Here is a 22,575-nt window from a genome sequence, read left to right on the forward strand (position 1 = left end):
ATAAAATAAAATATTTTTGCCACGTCCCAATGAATATAAAAGTGTGTTTTTACATGGAAATATTATTATTTGAGTGATGTGATGTTGAACAAGTAAAATAAATACTTAAAATAAATGCTTGTGGAACTGGGAGTACAAGAGTGCTTATGGAACTGAAAGACAGGAAACTGCAACAGATGGAACAAATAAATTACTGATTTTATTTTTTTTAAAGAAGCTTTTTAACAGTGTTGGGGTTGAGTCGATTCCTTTTCTTAGACGCCTTAGAAGTCTACCTAGCTTACAACTAGCTTAAAGTCTATAATAATATGAATAATAAATAATAGCTGATCTAATCTATTTTATAACAGAACTTTAACCACTAACTCTAACTAATTAACCAATGCACACCTCTCACAACACCAACTTAAAACCCACCAAGGTTCCGCAAGGCTCAAACTAGAGTCCTGCACCGGGTCGGGTACGGGTACAGGCAAATAGATGCTGAAACGGGTGGGTTTTACACGCACCGCAATTTAACGGGTGGGTATGCGGGCGGGTAAGTTAAATACGGGCCATCTAAGGACGAATCGTTCGATGTTCTTTTGTGGTGGAAAGTACACCAAGACGATTTCCCCAACCTGGCAACAACTGCCCGAAGTGTCCTCTCCATCCCCGCATCCAGCGCTGCGAGTGAGAGATTTTTCCTCCGCTGGTTTTGTGATCCAAGAGCGCAGAACGCAGCTCAAACCTGCGACTGTGGACGATATACTGTTCCTGCACAGTAACCTAGGATAGATTTGTGAACCTATACGATTTTATTTAGTTGTTATACTGGCATTTGTTCCCTCCCGTTTTGCATTATGTTATGTGTTATGGCACCGGTTGGCTACATACATTTTCTTGTGTTTTACCAGTTGCTACTTTTAGATAGGAATACTGTTCCAGCACAGCAACCTTAGATTTTATTTTGTGTTGTACTGACGTTTTTCAGGGCCGGCGCTAGAACATATACAGTGAGGGGGCATCAGAAAATTTCGGGGGGGCGAACGTAAGCCCCCCGCACACAGCGAGCAACTAGCTGAGCAAACGGTCACGCGTGCCCGTTTGCTCAGCTAGTTGCTCGCCGTGTGCGGACGCTTGAGACAGAATTCTCTGCCTCTTGAGCCTGTGAGACATTTATCTACGTGTTTGATATTTTCTGGCACGCGTGCCCGAAATCTCACCGTGTGCGCTGGCTCGCCTGAGCAATTTGGCTCAGCAACTTTTCGTCACCAGCCAATTGGAAGCTCGCTTGGAGTCACATGACACTTCGGCGTTAACGCCATTAACGGTGATCACTAATAAAAAGTAAAGAAAGAAGTTGAACAAATAATAAATAACAACCATGAGATATAAGATAGTTATCATGGCTTATTACATCGAGTTACCGTGTCGCCGGCCCTGCGTTTTTTCAGAGGCGCATTGAAAAATAAAGTGCTCTATAGGAATACTTTCGATTTGTGTGATTTTTCACGGGCACGGGTGGGTAACGGGTAGAATATTAACGGTCCGGCCGGGTACAGATTTAACTTTGAAATAGCCACGGGTTCGCGGGTGGGTGGGTGCTGTACTCTGCGGATATGGGTGAGTGCGGGTCTGTGGCTCAAACCCGCTTTATGTGGTTGTGACACTCAAAATGAAACGATGACGTCGCCCACAGAATCCGAGGCCTCGTTTGTCATCAGTCACGTGATTTTTACGGTAACGACACACGCCTCGAACCGGGGCTTCATCTGGCACGCCCCTTTTTGCTCGATACAGGCTCCGATGCGTCGCTTCAAATGTTACATCACTAGTGAACGCTAAACCAACCCGGACTAAAACGCCACGGTGTTTAATGTGCTGCTTTGGTCCGGAGGGAACCGAACTGCGAATATAAACGCACCTTAAATCTCGCCGCCAGCACCAGTCACCTCAGTTTTCCTGACCAAGATTTAGCGGACCTGGTAGGTAGCTAGTTAGATAATTCAGCTCATCTACCTGGCTAGCCGTCTTTACACAACACTGTCCTGAAAGGATGTTCAAACAGACATGAGCGGAGTATCAGGAACTAGTCGTGTTTTGTTGGAGATGGGTTCTGCTTAAAGCACCAAGAACATTAATCTGAAGTTAGCGAGCTGGCTCTCCTAGCGCGGTTAGCCGAGTCACAGCTGTTGTGTCAGTAGCTGCAGTTTCCTCAGAACAATAATGGAAGTTGAGTTTCTAATTTGATTCAGCAGATACTGGACTGTCGAGTTCATTCACTAACAGTTGACTACATAACTAAACTATCTTTTCTTTTACCTTAGATGTTAAACGTTTTCTTTAGGATTCTGCCTTATTTGTACGGTATACGTTAATGGTGAACGAACCAGATACTGAATAAATGTCACTAGTTACTCTAACTGAACTGCTGATTGATAACATGTATTGGTTATACAGTTATACGTTATGATTATGAAACCATGAAATAATTTAACACGGTTATCATACATCGTTTATATATACAGTAATGTATTTCATACAGCAACATGAAAATGTTTGGGTTTCCATAGTTAAAACGTCTATTCCTGTGATTATTTATGTGAGTAAGATGACCAGATATCCAAAATGCATAAAGTTAAAGATGACGTTTAATATTTTATTACTGTGTTCAGGCATCATGCATGGTCAGCACTGAACCTCACCTTTGTCACCACAGCTTGTAAACATTTATTTGAGATGTGTACACTGTAGGGTAGAACAATGCACAGCTACTCCAGAGTCTACTACAGCCATTTTCTTGATGGATATTTTCAGTAAAAAGTACATGATTGGCCTTAACAATTACTGACCAAGCCATAGTGTTAACAAGCTATTTAACCTCTTGGTAAAATTATTATTTTTTAATCTCTTAAGCCTGGTTTATACTTTCGCGAGCGACCGTAGCGCGCGGCTCCGCCCACCTCGCGCGACCCTGCGCGAGCGGTGTAGGCGTTTATACTTTCGCGAACGTCGCGAGCGTCGCTGCAGTGTTCTCCGAAACGATAGGTGGCAGTGGAGAATAAAAAACCCATGCAAAACCACGAGGCTGAAGTTGGTTACTTATTCGCAGTTTGAGATTCGTTTGGTTACTTATTCGCAGCTCCGTATTCGGCGGCTGAAGTTGGTTACTTATTCAAAAAGGTTATGTTCACGATGCGTGTTTGCTGCGCACTTTGTTTAAAAGCGATAGATTAAACGTTACATGAAACGAGCGTAGGAGCAGACGTTTAAGAGGTTATTGTTTCCCATACTGATTTTGTGAATGTAAAAAATAAAAATAAAATGAAAGCATTTCATTTGTAAAATGGTTTCTATTTCAAGTCGTTTCAATTGTATGCAGTTTGTACATGATGATTGAATTCGTCAACATTTCTAACGTAAGGAAACATATTCTTAGAGTTGAAAACTAAAAACACAGTAATGCTGTTCTAGAACACAAATAATCGGAAGAAGAAATACCAGCACACAACATGGCATATTGAGCAGTGGGCAGATAGGTGAACGCATTTTAAAGGGGCAGTTTCAGAGGATTATTGAAAGCCTTATTGATGGTGGGCCAGAGAAATAACAAATGCATCATGAAGAACAGGTCATTCCCTAAGAGAGGAACCTGATTTTAGCCTGATCCAACATCATTTTATACCTTAAATCTAACTGGAAACACGGCATATTGAGTAGATAAGTGCACAGAGAGCGCACTGAAATGGTTCAGAGGGGCAATTTCAGAGGTGTGCTGTATGCCTATAAGGCGTCGGGCCAGACAAATAACACATGCATCATACATAACTAGTGCCTATATGTATGAGCAACCTGATTTTGGCCTGGCCCAGAATCATTTTATGCCTCAAATCTAACTGGAAACATGGCATATTGAGTAGTTAAGTGCACAGGTGAAATGGATCAGAGGGGCATGTTCAGAGGCCTGCTGTATGCCTGTAATGTCTTGGGCCAGGCAAAACTCAATTGTATCATACATAACTAGTTCCTATATGTAAGGGAAACCTGTTTTGAGCCTGGCCCAGAATCATTTTAGCCCTCAAATTTAACTGGAAACACGACATATTGAGTAAAGCGCAAAGGTGAAATGGGTCAGATGGCCAAGTTCAGAGGCCTGCTGTATGCCTGTAATGTCTTGGGCCAGGCAAAACTCAATTGTATCATACATAACTAGTTCCTATATGTAAGAGAAACCTGTTTTTGGCCTGGCCCAGAATCATTTTAGCCCTCAAAATCAGGCCAAAATCAGGTTTCTCTTACATATAGTAAAGCGTTATGTATGATGCATATGTTATTTGCCTGGCCCAATGCCTTACATGTATACAGCAGGCCTCTGAAATCCACCTCATGAACCATTTCACCTGTGCGCTTAGTCAATATGCCATTTTGCCATTTAGATTTGAGGGCTAAAATGATTCTGGGCCAGGCCAAAATCAGGTTCATCATACATAAAGGAACTAGTTATGTATGATACAATTGAGTTTTGCCTGGCCCAAGACATTACAGGCATACAGCAGGCCTCTGAAATTGCCCCTCTGAACTATTTCACCTGTGCGCTTTACTCAATATGCCATGTTTCCAGTTAGATTTGAGGGCTAAAATGATTCTGGGCCAGGCCAAAACCAGGTTCGTCATACATATAGGAAGTAGTTGTGTATGATTTAATTGAGTTTTGCCTGGCCCAAGACATTACAGGCATACAGCAGGCCTCTGAAATTGCCCCTCTGAACTATTTCACCTGTGCGCTTTACTCAATATGCCATGTTTCCAGTTAGATTTGAGGGCTAAAATGATTCTGGGCCAGGCCAAAACCAGGTTCGTCATACATATAGGAAGTAGTTGTGTATGATTTAATTGAGTTTTGCCTGGCCCAAGACATTACAGGCATACAGCAGGCCTCTGAACTTGGCCCTGTGAACCATTTCACCTGTGCTTAACTACCCAATATGCCATGTTTGCAGTTAGATTTGAAGCATAAAATCATTCTGGGCCAGGCCAAAACCAGGTTCCTCATACATATGGGAACTAGTTATGCATGATACAATTGAGTTTTGCCTGGCCCAAGACATTACAGGCATACAGCAGGCATCTGAACTTGGCCCTGTGAACCATTTCACCTGTGTGCTTAACTACCCAATATGCCATGTTTGCAGTTAGATTTGACACATAAAATAATTCTGGGCCAGGCCAGAACCAGGTTCCTCATACATATAGCCACTAGTTATGTATGATACAATTGAGTTTTGCTTGGCCCAAGACATTACAGGCATACAGCAGGCCTCTGAACTTGGCCCTGTGAACCATTTCACCTGTGTACTTAACTACCCAATATGTCATGTTTGCAGTTAGATTTGACACATAAAATGATTCTGGGCCAGGCCAGAACCAGGTTCCTCATACATATAGGCACTAGTTATGTATGATACAATTGAGTTTTGCCTGGCCCAAGACATTACAGGCATACAGCAGGCCTCTGAACTTGGCCGTCTGACCCATTTCACCAATGCGCTTTACTCAATATGCCATGTTCGCAGTTAGATTTGAGGGCTAAAATGATTCTGGGCCAGGCCAAAAACAGGTTTCTCTTACATATAGGAACTAGTTATGTATGATTCAATTGAGTTTTGCCTGGCCCAAGACAGTACAGGCATACAGCAGGCCTCTGAACTTGGCCGTATCACCCATTTCACCTGTGTGCTTAACTACTCAATATGTCATGTTTCCAGTTAGATTTGAGGGCTAAAATGATTCTGGGCCAGGCCAAAATCAGGTTCCTCATACATATGGGAACTAGCTATGTATGATACAATTGAGCTTTGCCTGGCCCAAGACATTACAGGCATACAGCAGGCCTCTGAACTTGGCCCTGTGAACCATTTCACCTGTGCTTAACTACCCAATATGCCATGTTTGCAGTTAGATTTGACACATAAAATGATTCTGGGCCAGGCCAGAACCAGGTTCCTCATACATATAGGACCTAGTTATGTATGATACAATTGAGTTTTGCCTGGCCCAAGACATTACAGGCATACAGCAGGCCTCTGAACTTGGTCATCTGACCCATTTCACCTTTGCGCTTTACTCAATATGCCGTGTTTCCAGTTAAATTTGAGGGCTAAAATGATTCTGGGCCAGGCTCAAAACAGGTTTCCCTTACATATAGGAACTAGTTATGTATGATACAATTGAGTTTTGCCTGGCCCAAGACATTACAGGCATACAGCAGGCCTCTGAACATGCCCCTCTGATCCATTTCACCTGTGCACTTAACTACTCAATATGCCATGTTTCCAGTTAGATTTGAGGCATAAAATGATTCTGGGCCAGGCCAAAATCAGGTTGCTCATACATATAGGCACTAGTTATGTATGATGCATGTGTTATTTGTCTGGCCCGACGCCTTATAGGCATACAGCACACCTCTGAAATTGCCCCTCTGAACCATTTCAGTGCGCTCTCTGTGCACTTATCTACTCAATATGCCGTGTTTCCAGTTAGATTTAAGGTATAAAATGATGTTGGATCAGGCTAAAATCAGGTTCCTCTCTTAGGGAATGACCTGTTCTTCATGATGCATTTGTTATTTCTCTGGCCCACCATCAATAAGGCTTTCAATAATCCTCTGAAACTGCCCCTTTAAAATGCGTTCACCTATCTGCCCACTGCTCAATATGCCATGTTGTGTGCTGGTATTTCTTCTTCCGATTATTTGTGTTCTAGAACAGCATTACTGTGTTTTTAGTTTTCAACTCTAAGAATATGTTTCCTTACGTTAGAAATGTTGACGAATTCAATCATCATGTACAAACTGCATACAATTGAAACGACTTGAAATAGAAACCATTTTACAAATGAAATGCTTTCATTTTATTTTTATTTTTTACATTCACAAAATCAGTATGGGAAACAATAACCTTTTAAATGTGTGCTCCTACGCTCGTTTAATGTAAAGTTTAATCTATCGCTTTTAAACAAAGTGCGCAGCAAACACGCATCGTGAACATAACCTTTTTGAATAAGTAACCAACTTCAGCCGCCGAATACGGAGCTGCGAATAAGTAACCAAACGAATCTCAAACTGCGAATAAGTAACCAACTTCAGCCTCGTTGCAAAACCGGTGAAAGAACATTTTTACCTGACCAGAGACCGTATATATACACATCTGGCATCAAACGTAATTATGGCTTTGCAGTGTTGTCCTAAACGATACGTTAACAAATACGAGCCTCTTGTAATTCCAGGACGAAACATGAGAGAACGTGAAGACGTTAACGTCTGGGCGTTTTGAAAATAAACAACCATTAAATAATGTGATAAAAAAGCGAATTATTTCGATTCATTTCGAGTATATGTATAAATATTTAACTTAATTAAGTTTAACGTGCTGGGAAATATTGAAATGGACCTTTAAAGTGACGTACAAGTGCTTTAATTCCACCTTGTATAGGTGTATGAACCCGGCAAACATGACTTTTGTCTATCGCGCTGAAGCGCGGCGCGCGCGAAGTTACAAAATTCGAGAGGTGCTTGACGGCCCGCGAGGCCCTCGCGCACGGGCGGAGCCACAGCGATTACGTCATTTTCGCCGCGCGGACCCTCGCGCCGCTCGCGGCGCATCAAGTATAAACCAGGCTTTAGCCTGTCCTAACTTGAAAAATATTTCACTTTGAAATTATACAGAACAATAATACAGTAAACTTGTTGAAATACTGTACAAAGTCTTTCATCTTAATTTGATGCGTTTTAGAGATCCACTCCTCTTAGGATCACTTAACCATGGAAAATAACAGGAATTGTGACCTAGTGATGAGAAGATGATACCTCAAGGAGTGTATCGACACTACACAAACTGTGTTGACACAGTATTGACACTGTGTTGGTCACTCAATAGTGACCCCTGCAGTATTTATAATATCATTGCAGGTAAACAAAATGAAAAGTTGAAAAAGCATCCTGAAAACACATCAACTCGTGAAATATTTAATCGACATTCGTTTACTTAAAATATGATCTCATCATTTTATAATTTCATTAGCTCAATTTTTTTAGTCCAAAATTTGCTTAAAACCTTGTGTAAAGGCTAAACCAACTGCAAAGTATAGCAAATTTGTCTAATAAAATTCAGCTAAAATGTGCAACTTATGTAAGGATTTTCATTAATGAAAAAGAAAAATAATATAAAACACAAAAAAATGACTAGAAATTCATTAATTTATGTATTTTTATTGAGGAACAAAAGTTTTTGAAGTGTGTTGGGTCCAAGGCGATTTCTCCTCTTAGATACAAGTTCTCCTGCCTTAGAAAAAACTCTTTCACAGGGTACAGACGAAGATGGTGTGCATAAATATCTATGTGCGATGGAGAGGGGCTGACAGTCTTTGATGATCATGTTGATCACAGCCTAATCCACAGCTTGCTTGTTAGGAAATGTAAGGACATTTTTTTGCCTTATTAAAGTACTGACAAGTTTACAATTTTTAACACACCTGTGGTACTCTCACCAGTATGTGCTGATTCTTCATTGCCATGCCGAGCTCTATAATGCCTCAGCATTGATGAAGTGCTCTTATTGATGTAAGACAGCTCCGTGGAGCAGAGTTGACACTTCACCTACAATAAAATAAAATAAAAAGTAACTTTTTATGAATACAATTAAAAACCCTTACCAGAAAAGAGTACAAACATATTTAATAAAAAATAATGTCCAAAGGAGAAACAATACCTTATTTGGCGTCAAAAGATCAAAATGATTCCAGACAGTGGAAAATTTTCTGGTTCGATCCGTGAGGGCAAAAATACAAAATCTAAAAGTAACAGTAAAACTCCATCCAACAAACCCGCGACATGCCGATACAGTTCGTTTCCTTATAAACACAATTTGGCGCTGCACATCCAAACGATACGCTTCTTGTATCGGTCACGTGATTTTTGTTTAAAGCAATACACGCTCCAATACGGGGTTTCACTCTCGTGCGCTCGGCACAGTGTTTACGCACCAGTATCGTTCTTCCCATCACTATTGTGACCAGTGGAGTCCAGATGTTTGCATGCCGCTATGTTTGTTCATTGTATGAAGTACTATGTTAATGAAATATGAGCTTGAAATAGAATGTACAGTATGTGTTGGTTCTGCATGATGTATTTTGAAATTATTTGTACATTTGATTTATATATAATCATTTTCAGTTCCAAATAACCTTGGATAAAGAAGGTGGCTTACTTGTCTGACACTTGGGAAAATGAGCTCTTGTGAAGAGGTGAGTTAGTAGGTAAAGGAGTCAGTGTGTGTTGATGGGTTTATCAGTATAAAATATCACCCAACCTCCATTCTGCTATCCTATATGCCTGTTTGTACGCCTTGGAGTCCAGATATTACTCTTTATAGAAGGCGTTTGGATATTAGATAGTAAACATGGCATGTGAATTTTTAAGTTTTCAGGTTGGTTCATTTTTCCATTACATCATTGTGGCCATATATGACCCATATTACTATAACTCATAAACCATGTAGCCTAAGTGATCAACTCCTAATCTGAAACACTTTTAGAGATTGAGGTTCTTGTGAGGTATGACGGGGGTCGCTACAGTATACAAAAACCTCTAAAATCATCAAAACTCGTGCTGCAATCCTGCTATGCACAATTCAAACAAGTAATGGACCTTGTATGATTCAGAACAATGAGCTAAATAACTTTGGAATTGCATCTTATGACAAAACGTACACTGCCTGACCAGCAAGTAACCATTTAATTCTCTAAGATGTCTTATTTTATTTATGTCTACTAACCAAAGACTGTAACTGACTGAAAAGTATTGCTTACATAAAATACATGTGATCTAGTTCAGTGATCTGAATCATTTTGCCAATACAATTTCTTTTGGGCCTTTAGTGCCTCATAAGTAAGATTGACATTAAAAAGAACAGTTCATTCATTCATATCAAAGGTCAATCATTTGCTCAAAACAACGTTTGGTCCTCTTAGGAGGCCCTCTTGTAGGGTCTTTTCCTGCGTGAACTCACAATCACCACTTGCGTCTATATTTTTGAGTGTTGTTTTTAATAAGTAGAGATGGCATTCATTTTATGGGACATTACCAACTAGAATCACTGAAACAATTAATAATTAATTATTTTTTTAATCTTTTGCAGGTTCATGTTGACTTCTGCCAACAGTTTCCACAACAGTTAACTGAGGTAAAGGAACAGTCTTTGTCAGTTTTTGTACTCATTTGTAGCGACAAATCATTGCTGTCTGGAAGTATAGCCTTCTTTATCAACTCTATTGTAATGAACAATAGTTTGGGCTTTTTAGGTCAGAATGATGCCAATTATGTATTACGTATCACTAGATCATTAAATGGAGTGGAAATGCAAGTTATGTTCTGTGTCTTTAGATGCCAGGGCAAAATTGTCTATTCAATATTATTTGCAGCATAGTCATTATTCAAGAGTTAATCCTCTTCCATGTATGTATGATTGTAATTTTCAGTCACTTAATTAATTGAAAACTATTAACACACATGTTTTCAACATTCACTGTGCATTATGTCAGTTTTGTTTACCATGTAGGGGCACTTTGTAGTTGCACAATTACACACTCTCCCCCTTTCACCCATTCAGGACCCCAACAGGACCAGCACAGAGCAGCTGGTGGACATTTTGGTCACCTTGTAGTTATAGTCAGAAATGATGGCTCGTCTGTTGCTGTACAGTATGTGTTGGTCACTCTGGACTGCATGTTTTTGGGTGGTGAACTTCTCTCAGTCCATCTGTAACACAGCTGCACTGCTATCTGATCCACTCACACCAGCACCACATACACTAATACATCACCACCATGCTAATGTCGCTGAAGTGATGAGAATGATCTGCCACCCAAATAATACCTGTCTGTGGTGGTCCCAGTGTGTCCTGACTATTGAAGAAATGGTGTGAAAGGAGGATGAAGTATGTAGAGAAACAAATGGCTACAGTGTTTAATCATAGAACTACAACTACATAAACAGACATGGGTCAACTTACATTAAACAGCACAGATATTCACATACATAATCAATAATCACATGAGCATTGACATTACATGACAATCTCGGAGCCGCAGGGGCTCATGGGTAGCTAGCGTCGTCCCCCATTGGACCGACGCTACAGTATAAACGCTTCCACTGTTCGCGCGAGGTGTGCGGAATCACTATGTCACTCGCGAAAGTATAAACCAGGCTTTAGCGGCTCGCTAGGCTTGTAAACAAACCACGCAGCACGAAGATGTATCAGTGTGTCGCCCTCAGAGCTGATGAGGTAACCGGGCCACGACACACACCGTTAGTGCAGGTGAGAGTGGACCGGCTGGGGAGCCGCATGAAACCAGGCAAAGAGCCGCATGTGGCTCACGAGCCGCAGGTTGGCCACTCCTGTACTAGGCCTACATATCGTTTCGGACAACATTGCAAAGAATGTGACACAGCAAGATTAAACACTTCCGCCATTTGCGGAGGTTCACGTGAGGTGTGCGGAATAAACCTGCAAAATAGAATTATTCTGGATTCATTACACAGTAAAAAACAAAACAAATTAACGTGCTGCTGTTCAGAGAGACACTACATTTCTGTATTTTAATCTTAATTTATCGTGGTTCACGACGATATCGGGATATCCAATAATGTTATCGCACATCGCAATTCTAGTCCATATCGTGCACCCCTACTCTGGACACAACTATTTTTGGGTGGTGAACTTCTCTCAGTCCATCTGTGACACAGCTGCACTGCTATCTGATCCACTCACACCAGCACCACATACACTAATACATCACCACCATGTTAATGTCGCTGAAGTGATGAGAATGATCCGCCACCCAAATAATATCTGTCTGTGGTGGTCCTTAGGGTGTCCTGACTATTGAAGAAACTGTGTGAAAGGAGGATGAAGTATGTAGAGAAACAAATGGCTACAGTGTTTAATCATAGAACTACAAAGACCTCTTACATGGTAAACAAACAATAAAATTAACAGTAAGTGTAGATTAAAAAGGTGGTCATGAAATGTTATTTAATGTATTTGTTTTATTTATTTCTTTTACAAGTTTTCAGAGCTTATTGGGTTTTACAGTGTGCAAACAGCAAAATTCAACTCCCTCTGAGTTTGTTTCATGAGTTTTGTTCCTTGATCATTACGTCTATAAGGATGTGAAGACAGAGGCCTGTACCACTGCAGATGAGGGAGGGACATCAGTCTTTGTGCACCTCAGCACCCCTATGGACCACCAGAATGGAACTGTCCAGAAGAAGCCCAGATCCCATACGTCAGGTTAGCATATAAATGTGGCGGGTGTGAGTATTGAACCTTTGTGTGTATAGTGTTAATCCAATCTTGGGCTCTGTTGTACTCTCACTAATGAGTGTATATTGCAAGAGGTATCTAATGGAACCGTCTTCTCTCTCTCACACACACATACACACACACACACACACACGCAAACGCATGCAGTTATACATGCTGAAGTTCAGTGGACTGATCAATCTTCCACTAATTCTGAGCGATAAGTTGTACATTCATCGTGATATGAACAAGCATGATAAACACATTGCAAGATTCGAGGAATAATTTGACCTATGAAATTAAATGTTAACCCCAATCATATTAAGTCCTGATTGCCCATTCGCTGCCCTCTGATTGGTCTACTCTTCATAGGCCTTTTTAGAATCATTATCATCACTGAATATTACGTGGCCATCTTACACTCTTTTGTTTTTCTTCATTTCTTGTACAGTAGTATCATAATTTCAGTTTGACTATGAAAATAAAAATATCTGCTTTAGTTTTTCATTTTAAATCTGATGCATCAAATATCAAAAAGTGTTTGAGGGTGTAACTCTTCCTCACTAAAGGAGTGGTGCACCAAACCAGACATTTCCATCTCATTCTCCTGCACTGAAAACTGTTTGACATGCAATTTTGTTTGTCCAAATTCATCAGACTTTTATTGTCTTGACAGTCATGTACGATTTTCCAATTATTGTTAGCACATCACATTTTCAGTTTAACTGTACTGTTATTGTGTATTGTAGTGCCCTAATGTTAAAGCTTTAGCAGTCTACCTGTTATATCTTTAAATGAGGTCTTTCTGTGTATCAGTTTTTGCCTTTCTTGTCTCCTGCTATTCCAGACTCTCAGGAGCAGCAATCTTATTTCAACGATACATGTGAAGTTCACGATTCACCTGTCATCTTCCCAGGTACAACTGTTCCTGTGGGGGTCACAGATCGAGCCAGAGAAACACTTCCCTCTGGTCTGGAGGTTCGGAAGTCCAGTATTGCTGAAGCTGGATTGGGAGTGTTTAACAAGGGTCAGACTATTGCGGTCGGTACACACTTTGGGCCCTACCAGAGAGAACTGACGGACAAAGAGGAGGCCATGAACAGTGGATTCTCCAGCATGGTGAGTCTTTCATAATATTATGTATTAATTATGTAGTTAATAATTAATACTAATTATTGTCATTAGTAATAATTAATTAATCAGCAATGTATTTGAAATATGTCAGTTAGCATATAAGCAGCTATGTCATCAGAGCTCCTTTTTAAATGCTTAATATCTGCTGAGTTTCATGTAAATGCTGCAAGCTTGTTATGTTGTAACCAACACATTTTAGTTCTGTTGTCATGGCAAGAGACAGGCAGTTGACTTTGTCATACTGTAGTAGTATAATATTCACACTGAATAAAGTGTGTGTTCTTAAAGTTATAAAGTTTTTGAAGCAACAGTAATCTCCATGCAGAAGTTTTAGTAGTCTGTTATGTAGTTTGTCATATGTATTGTGATATTTATACACTGCTCAAAAAAAAAGGGAACACTTAAACAACACAATATAACTCCAAGTCAACCACACTTCTGTGAATCCAACCTGTTCAGTTAGGAAGCAACACTGATTGTGAATCAATTTCACCTGCTGTTGTGCAAATGGAATAGACAACAGGTAGAAATGAGAGGCAATTAGCAAGACCCCCCCTATAAAAGAGTGGTTCTGCAGGTGGGGACCACAGACCACTTCTTAGTACCTATGCTTTCTGGCTGATGTTTTGGTCACTTTTGAATGTTGGTGGTCCTTTCACACTCGTGGTAGCATGAGACGGACTCTACAACCCACACAAGTGGCTCAGGTAGTGCAGCTCATCCAGGATGGCACATCAATGCGAGCTGTGGCAAGGTTTGCTGTGTCTGTCAGCGTAGTGTCCAGAGGCTGGAGGCGCTACCAGGAGACAGGCCAGTACACCAGGAGACGTGGAGGAGGCCGTAGGAGGGCAACAACCCATCAGCAGGACCGCTACCTCCGCCTTTGTCAGTGATGTCAGTAACGCGTTATTTAGTAACGTGTTACTCTAATCTAACCACTTTTTTCGGTAACGAGTAATAATCCAGTAATCAGATTAAAGTTACTTATCCAAGTAACTGTGCGTTACTATTTTTATTTTCCTTAGTAAAAATTAGGGGCGGGCATAGATAATTTTTTTAAAATCTAGATTAGTCTCACTGAAATCTTAAAACTAATCTAGATTAATCTAGATTAATCTATATTAAAATGGCTCATATGCATGCTACCCAAGTAATGACTAAAAGTCAGTTTTTGAGATAGGGTTTCTTAATACAGAGGGTGCATTAGACCAGGGGCTCATCTCCTGTTTCCAAAATGCATCAATGACTGCTTGAGAAAGCTGTTCTACTTTGATACTTGAAGAAAAAAAACATGCTCAATAAAATGTAGGCTACTCGTGTTCAACGGTTTATTCAGTTAAACATGAATTTGTAAGCCTACATACTGTACATTAAAAGGGGTTGATAACATGTTTATTCAGCTCAACATGATATTTGAAATGTAAGCCAACATTTAGTACATTTAACCTCACGGACGTTATTTGGGGGGGACTTTTTCAAAAGCCGGTTTTGGTCCTCTGCAGTTTTAACGGTTAAAAAGAAATATTTAAATAGTGACGAATCTAGCGCTAGGACCATGCAGAAAACGACCGCTCCGAGCTCCGCTCCGGTAACACTTTACGTTCCTAAAAATGAATTTTCCATGAAGCAGACCTGGCGACTTCGTGGCTGCATCCATGTAAACACACGTACGATTTGTAATTCACAGGTTTGAAAACTCGTTCTCGCCCCTACTGTGCAATTTGGTTAGGAATACAGCCGAGCTAAACTATCAAGGTGAAAGTCATCATAGTTTGCTTACCCATTTTGACCCAGTTCCCAACCCAACTTTAAGAATAGATTAACGGCGATAATTTTTATATCGCCCGATAAGATTATCAAATTAACGAACGCCGTTAACGGCCCACCACTAGTAAAAATATATTTTTGCTTTCTTCTTGGTCAGTTCTACTTTTGTGTCTGACCGTAGCGCTTGACTCCACACGCTACGCGCGACCCTGTGAGAGCGCAAGCACATTTTACAAGTCATTTTTTGCAGTGTCCTCCCAAAACGATATGTGATAGTGTAAAGAAACACCCCTCAAATACGGGTGAAGGAACATTTACCTGACCAATTTTAATGTTGTTTTGTGTTCCACGTTTGAAAAGTGCTGGAATTTTGACTAACGTAGCCTACTTTAAAATGCTTGGAAATTGTAATGGTATTTCGACTGAACAGTTCGCTTGTATTACGTTTACAAATAAATTTACAAATAATACTGCGCAGCTACACAAACGTAATGTCAGGAGATACTGTAGCGACTACTACTCCTCACGGTGAATTCCCTAACGGACATACACTTGGCCACTCAAGGTGTCTTAGCCCTTTAAGTGACACTGGGGGGCGGAGCCTGTGCGCGCCAGGGATGCGTTATCAATAAAGTTTCCCTCCTCTGGATTTTTGGATTTCTGCCTCGGTTACCGAACCTGCTTCAATACATTGTTACTGTTAAAAATGCACTTCCAATAAAGTGAGTATTGGAAAAATTCATTTTGCTGCTGAATGTAACTACTAAAGTAACTTGTAATCTAACGTAGTTACTTTTAAAAGGAGTAATCAGTAATCGGATTACTTTTTCAAGGTAACTAAGCCATCACTGGCCTTTGTGCAAGAAGGAACAGGAGGAGCACTGCCAGAGCCGTGCAAAATGACCTCCAGCAGGCCACAAATGTGCATGTGTCTGCACAAACGGTTAGAAACTGACTCCATGAGGATGGTATGAGGGCCCGACGTCCACAGATGGGGGTTGTGCTCACAGCCCAACACCGTGCAGGACGCTTGGCATTTGCCAGAGAACACCAGGATTGGCAAGTTCGCCACTGGCGCCTTGTGCTCTTCACAGATGAAAGCAGATTCACACTGAGCACATGTGACAGACGTGAGAGTCTGGAGACGCCGTGGAGAGCGATCTGCTGTCTGCAACATCCTTCAGCATGACAGGTTTGGCAGTGGGTCAGTAATGGTGTGGGGTGGCATTTCTTTGGAGGGCCGCACAGCCCTCCATGTGCTCACCAGAGGTAGCCTGACTGCCATTAGGTACTGAGATGAGATCCTCAGACCCCTTGTGAGACCATATGCTGGTGCGGTTGGCCCTGGGTTCCTCCTAATGCAGGACAATGCTAGACCTCATGTGGCTGGAGTGTGTCAGCAGTTCCTGCAAGATGAAGGCATTGAAGCTATGGACTGGCCCGCTCGTTCCCCAGACCTGAATCCGATTGAGCACATCTGGGACATCATGTCTCGCTCCATCCACCAAGGTCACATTGCACTACAGACTGTCCAGGAGTGCGGATGCTTTAGTCCATGTTTGGGAGGAGATCCCTCAGGAGACCATCCGCCACCTCATCATACTGTCCTTAAAGAGACAGTAGGCTTATCTGGAGATGAAGATGATAGTTGGTGATAGTTGGGAGTCTGAGAAATGGAAGGCAGAAATAGAAGTTAGAGCTTTAAAAGTAAAAGAACTTGAAATGGAGAGGGACTTGGAGCTTCGTAGGCTTGAACAGCGCTTAGAGATTCAACGTTTGGAGCATGAACGGAAGCGTCAGCAGCATGAGTTCACTTTTAAAAAGCTTGAGCTTGAGGTAGCAATAAAGCGAGCCGAGTCTCCACTCGGTGCTACCCATTCTCCCTTAGTATCCACCTCTTCTGTGTTTGATGTTAGTAAGAACATCCGCCTTGTTCCACCCTTTTTAGAGAAGGATGTTAATAAATATTTTGCACACTTTGAAAGGGTGGCTACTACGTTAGATTGGCCTAGGGAAATGCTACAATGCTACAATGTGGGTAAAGCACAGGAGGTTTTCTCTGCTTTGAGCAGTGATCAGGCTAAAATATATGAGGTAGTGAAATCAACCATACTACATGCATATGAGCTAGTACCTGAAGCTTATCGCCAAAGGTTCAGGAATCTTAAGAAATCAGATTCGTTGAACTTTGTTGAGCTTGCTAGGGAGAAACAGGGCTTGTTTGATAGATGGTGTACAGCACGAAAGGCTGACTCTAGGGAGGAATTAAGACCGCTGGTTCTCTTGGAGGACTTTATGAATTGTATCCCTGAATCTGTTGCTGTTTATTTAAATGAACAGGAAGTAAAGGACTTGGACGAAGCTGCTGCTCTGGCAGATAAGTATGTGCTAACACACAAACGGGTTCCTGATATCCAAAGGGGTAGTTATCAGGGCAGATTGAGAGATTTTACTAGAGGTAGACCACACCCACCCAGTGGGGAGAATTCTCCACGACCATCTTTCTCTTCTGGTAATACTAGCCACACTCCTGCTAGTAAGTCCGACGTGAGGTGTTTCTATTGTAAGTTGAAGTTGGGACATAAGGTGACAAGCTGCGCAGTTCTTATTAAAAACGGGAAAATGACTAAATCTGTGGGGTTGATTTCATCTTGTGACTGTAGTTTGCTTCCCTTAGGTAATGTGGGGGGAGGTTGTTGGGTCTACTTTGACTGGAGTTGGTGACAAGGGTGATACTGATTACACTCCTTTTATGACAGAAGGCTTTGTGTCTTTATTAGGACAACAACAGTGTGTGCCAGTTTGTGTACTGTGAGATACAGGGGCTGCTCAGTCATTTTTGTTAGCTGGGGTTTTGCCACTCTCTGACCATACAGCCACAGGAACTCATGTTTTGGTGAGGGGTATTGAAATGACATCGCTTCAGGTACCCCTCCATAAGATCCATCTAGACTCTAAACTGGTTTCCGGTGATGTTGTAGTTGGGGTGTGGCCGTCACTTCCCGTGGCTGGAGTTTCTTTTATTTTGGGTAATGATTTAGCTGGGGGAAAGGTGTGGGGCAGTACTGAGGTAGTCTTGCTGCCTATTGTAGGGTCTGCACCTTAGCTGCCACAACCACCTGACCAGTGTTCACAAAAATATCCTTATGTTTTCCCTTCGTGTGCTGTGACTCGTGCTATGGCTAGGTGTGGGGGTCTTGGTGCGGATGTATCTTTAGAGGACACTTTTGTTGCTAGACCAGAAATAGTAGACTGGAGTCCCTCACAATTACATGTAGCTGAGATACTACCTACTGTTGACAGTCCTGTAGAGGGCAGTAAAGGTTCCAAACTGCTGGATGAGTCCAGTATGGCTCCTCTTGTGGCAGAAGGGAGCAAGGACCAGCTTCTGTTAGCAGGGGTGGGTTTTGAAGAGATGGACAGTTCTTTGTCTGATCTATTTGAGGTGTCTCGGGAAGAGCTGATCAGAGAACAGTTAGCTGATTCCACCCTTCAATCCTTGTTTGCTTTAGCCGCAATAAGAGATGAAGCATGTGACTCAAAACCGGGATATTACTTGCAAGGTGGGTTGTTGTGTAGACGATGGATTTTCAGGTGTGACACCAACACTGTGTTACAGGTAGTAGTACCCTGTAAATCCAGGAAAGCCGTCTTGGAGCTAGCTCATAATGGTATGGCTGGACACACAGGGGTTAGGAAAACATACGATAGAGTAACATGCAGGTTCTTTTGGCCCAGGCTAAAGAGGGACGTGTCCGTTTTTGTTAGAACGTGTCATGTCTGCCAATTAACTGGCAAGCCTAACCAGAAGATTCCTGTGGCTCCATTATGTCCAATCCCAGTTGTCTCTAGTCCCTTTGAGCATCTGCTTGTTGACTGTGTGGGACCACTGCCTCGATCCAAGAGTGGGCGGTCGTATCTGTTAACTGTAATGTAAGTAAGTAAGTAAATTTTTATTTATATAGCACTTTTTTGAGCCAGTGCTCCAAAGTGCTTTACAAGAACCACTCCTAAAATCCATAAAAACACATAAAGGACAAAAAAGACCAAAAGATACATTAAGAATGGGAACATCCCCACATAACATAAAATAAACACAAAATTACCTATAAGATGTCCCGTATATACACTACAAATGCTAATTATTTAAAAAGGCCTGCGAGTAAAAGTGGGTTTTTAACAATTTCTTAAAAGAAGATGTAGAATCAGAGCATCTGATATTGAGAGGAAGACAATTCCATAGTTTAGGAGCATAGACAGCAAAAGCACAGTCCCCCTTTCGCTTACATTTAGTTCTTGGAACCGTCAGAAACCCTTGGTCTGTTGATCTCAACGACCTTGACCCACCATAGGGAACTAAGAGCTCAGAGATGTATTCCGGCGCCTCACCATGCAAAGCCTTATAGGTTAAAACCAGAACTTTAAAATCCACCCTGAACTTTACTGGTAACCAGTGAAGGGAGGCTAACACAGGAGTGATGTGTTCCCTGTGTCTTGTGCTAGTTAAAAGGCGGGCAGCTGCATTCTGCACCAGCAGAAGCTTTGCTAAAGCTTTTTGACTGAGGCAAGAGTACAAGGCATTGCAATAATCTAATCCTGATGAGATAAAAATATGTACGACTTTCTTCAGATCATTAGCCGATAAAATATGCTTAATTTTTGCAATGTTCCTCAGCTGATAAAACATACCTGAGTCAGCTTTTTAATATGTTCAGTAAACTGTAATTGAGGATCAAAGATAACACCTAAATTTCAAGGGAGTTCATTTATTTTTGAGCTGAGAGGTCCAAGCGACACCTGCACTTCCCTTTTCTGTTTGTCAGGTATGAGGATAACCAGTCATATGCAGAACCTGATATGCCAGCCCATTCATCACCAACAAGCAACACTTTATCATATTCAAGGACTATTGATGCTAGCAGCTCTGATAGTTCAGATAAAAAGCTACCACGTGCTTTAGGTGGTCGATATATAACAGCGAACAGCACATGCTTATGGCTCAAAACTGTAAAAGTTAATAACTCGAAGCTTTCATAAGTACCCAAAGACACATTTGAGCCCTTAAAGCTGGATTTAAATACAGCAGCAAGCCCCCCACCACGCCCCCTCAGTCTTGGACAGTTTAAATAACCATAGTCCGCAGGACACAGTTCAACAAGGGGGGAGTTTTCCCCTGGTTTAAGCCAGGTTTCAACTATAAACATGAAATCCAGGTCATTTGAAGAAATAGTCATTAAGCAAAAATTACTTATTTGACAGTGATCGAGCATTTATTAGTGCCAGACTCACCGCAGGGAATTCCTTCATCTCCGACTGATTTACACAGGAGATAGTCCGCACATTTTTAATATTGACTCCTCGGGATCTGAAGATAGGTTTTACCGGAGCAGAGCAGGAGAGAGTTTCATCGTGAACTGGCCGCAGCCAAATATGACGCGGCTCAAGCGAGCATCCATCCATATGCCTGAGCAAGTCGGCATATAAAGTAGTAGACCCCGGTACACACAGCGGCCATGACCGCGGATTACACCAGAGCTTCAGCCAGACCAGAAAGCCTCCTCTTTTCCCACGTCTCTTCCGCCTTCGTCGGAAAAGCAATTCTCCCCGGTAGGAACACGGCAGATCTCGGCAAGAGCAGCCCGTAGCGATGGAGAAAAGTTTTGTGAATTAAACACACACTTTAGCTCAGATGAAGTTAACATATGATCTCATATGAGCAACAAAGTTTCACGCTCATAACAGATTGTTGAGTATCCATGGGGAAACAACGACGCCAACAACAAAAATACACACAGGACAGGTAGAAACACACCTAAGACGTCGCCACACACCAGCGCCATCTTGTGTGGAATCAACTCCAGAGTTGAATGTGCCAGTCTACACGTTATCCTGCAGCTTAAGCTGGGCGTACACTGTACGATATTTTAAATCGTGTACTCAGCTCCAGCTCAAACTGTACGACTAAATCGCAGGGTTTAAAAGTTCACAGCTCACGATTCATATACTCACACTATACGACCTGACGCTCTCATGCGATCTCACGAGGAGCGATTTGAATTTCAAACATGTTTGATATTCTTGCGACGCTGCGATTTCTGATCGGGAGTTGGTCGTGAGGTGTGAATCGCTCCTCGTTTACCTGTGTAAACTATACAATGCACGACACGCGATTGAGCCGAAACTCGGCCCGATCGCAAAAATATCGCACGAGTGAAAAATCGGCTGAAAATGGGCCAAAGATCGCACAGTGTACGCCCAGCTTTACCCTCTCAGATTACAGCAAAATCTGTGCTTAAGGCACTAACTAGTTTTATATCTATTTTTGGCATTCCCAAAGTCATTCAAAGTGATCAAGGCTCTAATTTCATGTCAAGACAGTTCGCTAGGGCTTTAAGTCAGCTAAAAATCAAAATCAAATCAAATCAACTTTATTTATATAGCCCATTTAAAAAGACAGCCAGTGTCTGCCAAAGTGCTGTACAGGAAAATAAAGTAAGACGAGGTTGAGCAACAATATAAAATCAAGCATATATAATTCTACAGGCATTTTACAAAACTTCAAATGCCTGAGAGAATAAATATGTTTTAAGGTTTGACTTAAAATAATCTACAGTTGGGGATTCCTTTATGTGGGTTGGAAGACATTTCCAGAGTCTCGGCGCTGCTACAGAAAAGGCCCGATCACCCTTAGTCTTCATCCTCGAGCGCGGAACGGCCAGGAGTGACTGGTTTGAAGATCGGAGGGATAGAGTAGTGGAATGGCAGTGAAGCAAATCAGAGATGTAGCACGGTGCCAGGCCATGTAATGCTTTAAAAACAAATAGTAAAACTTTGTAATTGATTCTGTATTTTACCGGTAGCCAGTGTAGTGATGTAAGCACAGATGTAATGCTTTCCCGTTTTTTTGTACCAGTAAGAAGCCTTGCAGCTGCATTCTGAACCAGCTGCAGACGTGCCAAAGTGGATTGACTAATACCCAGGTACAGTGAGTTGCAGTAATCAATACGGGAGGTGATAAAAGCATGAATGATTGTTTCCAAAGTTTTAAAAGACAGGATGCTCTTAAGTTTGGCTATATTTCTCAGGTGATAGAAACTGCTTTTCACAGTGCTGCTTATTTGCTTCTCAAAGGTGAGAGCAGGATCAAAGATAACACCAAGGTTTTTCACACCGCTATGCACGTTGGATAGTAGCGGCCCCATTTCGTTCGCTATGGTTTTTGCCTGTTCAGGATTTCCAAAAATAATAACCTCTGTTTTGTCCTCATTTAATTTAAGGAAGTTCTCAGACATCCAAAGTTTTATTTCATGTAGGCAGTCCAATATATTGCCTA

At 41.6% G+C, this 22,575-nt stretch overlaps 1 protein-coding gene across 5 annotated transcripts in view; it reads left to right on the plus strand.

Annotated features, from left to right (window-relative positions):
- Positions 1–1,766: 1,766 nt before the first annotated feature.
- Positions 1,767–22,575, plus strand: part of LOC143484158 (uncharacterized) — a 37,499-nt gene continuing 16,690 nt past the window's right edge. The window contains exons 1-5 of one of the 5 annotated variants that reach the window (XM_076982750.1): positions 1,767–1,967; positions 9,212–9,282; positions 10,176–10,220; positions 12,206–12,329; positions 13,258–13,460. In XM_076982750.1, the coding sequence (XP_076838865.1) occupies positions 9,265–9,282; positions 10,176–10,220; positions 12,206–12,329; positions 13,258–13,460 (390 nt within the window). In that variant the 5' untranslated portion in view covers positions 1,767–1,967; positions 9,212–9,264. Of the gene's footprint in view, positions 1,968–9,211; positions 9,283–10,175; positions 10,221–10,646; positions 12,012–12,205; positions 12,330–13,257; positions 13,461–22,575 lie in introns of those variants that run through there. The other 4 variants (XM_076982749.1, XM_076982751.1, XM_076982752.1 and 1 more) reach the window with 4 other exon arrangements.

The sequence above is a fragment of the Brachyhypopomus gauderio genome, chromosome 20 (genome assembly GCF_052324685.1).
Source record: "Brachyhypopomus gauderio isolate BG-103 chromosome 20, BGAUD_0.2, whole genome shotgun sequence".
Taxonomy (NCBI): domain Eukaryota; kingdom Metazoa; phylum Chordata; class Actinopteri; order Gymnotiformes; family Hypopomidae; genus Brachyhypopomus; species Brachyhypopomus gauderio.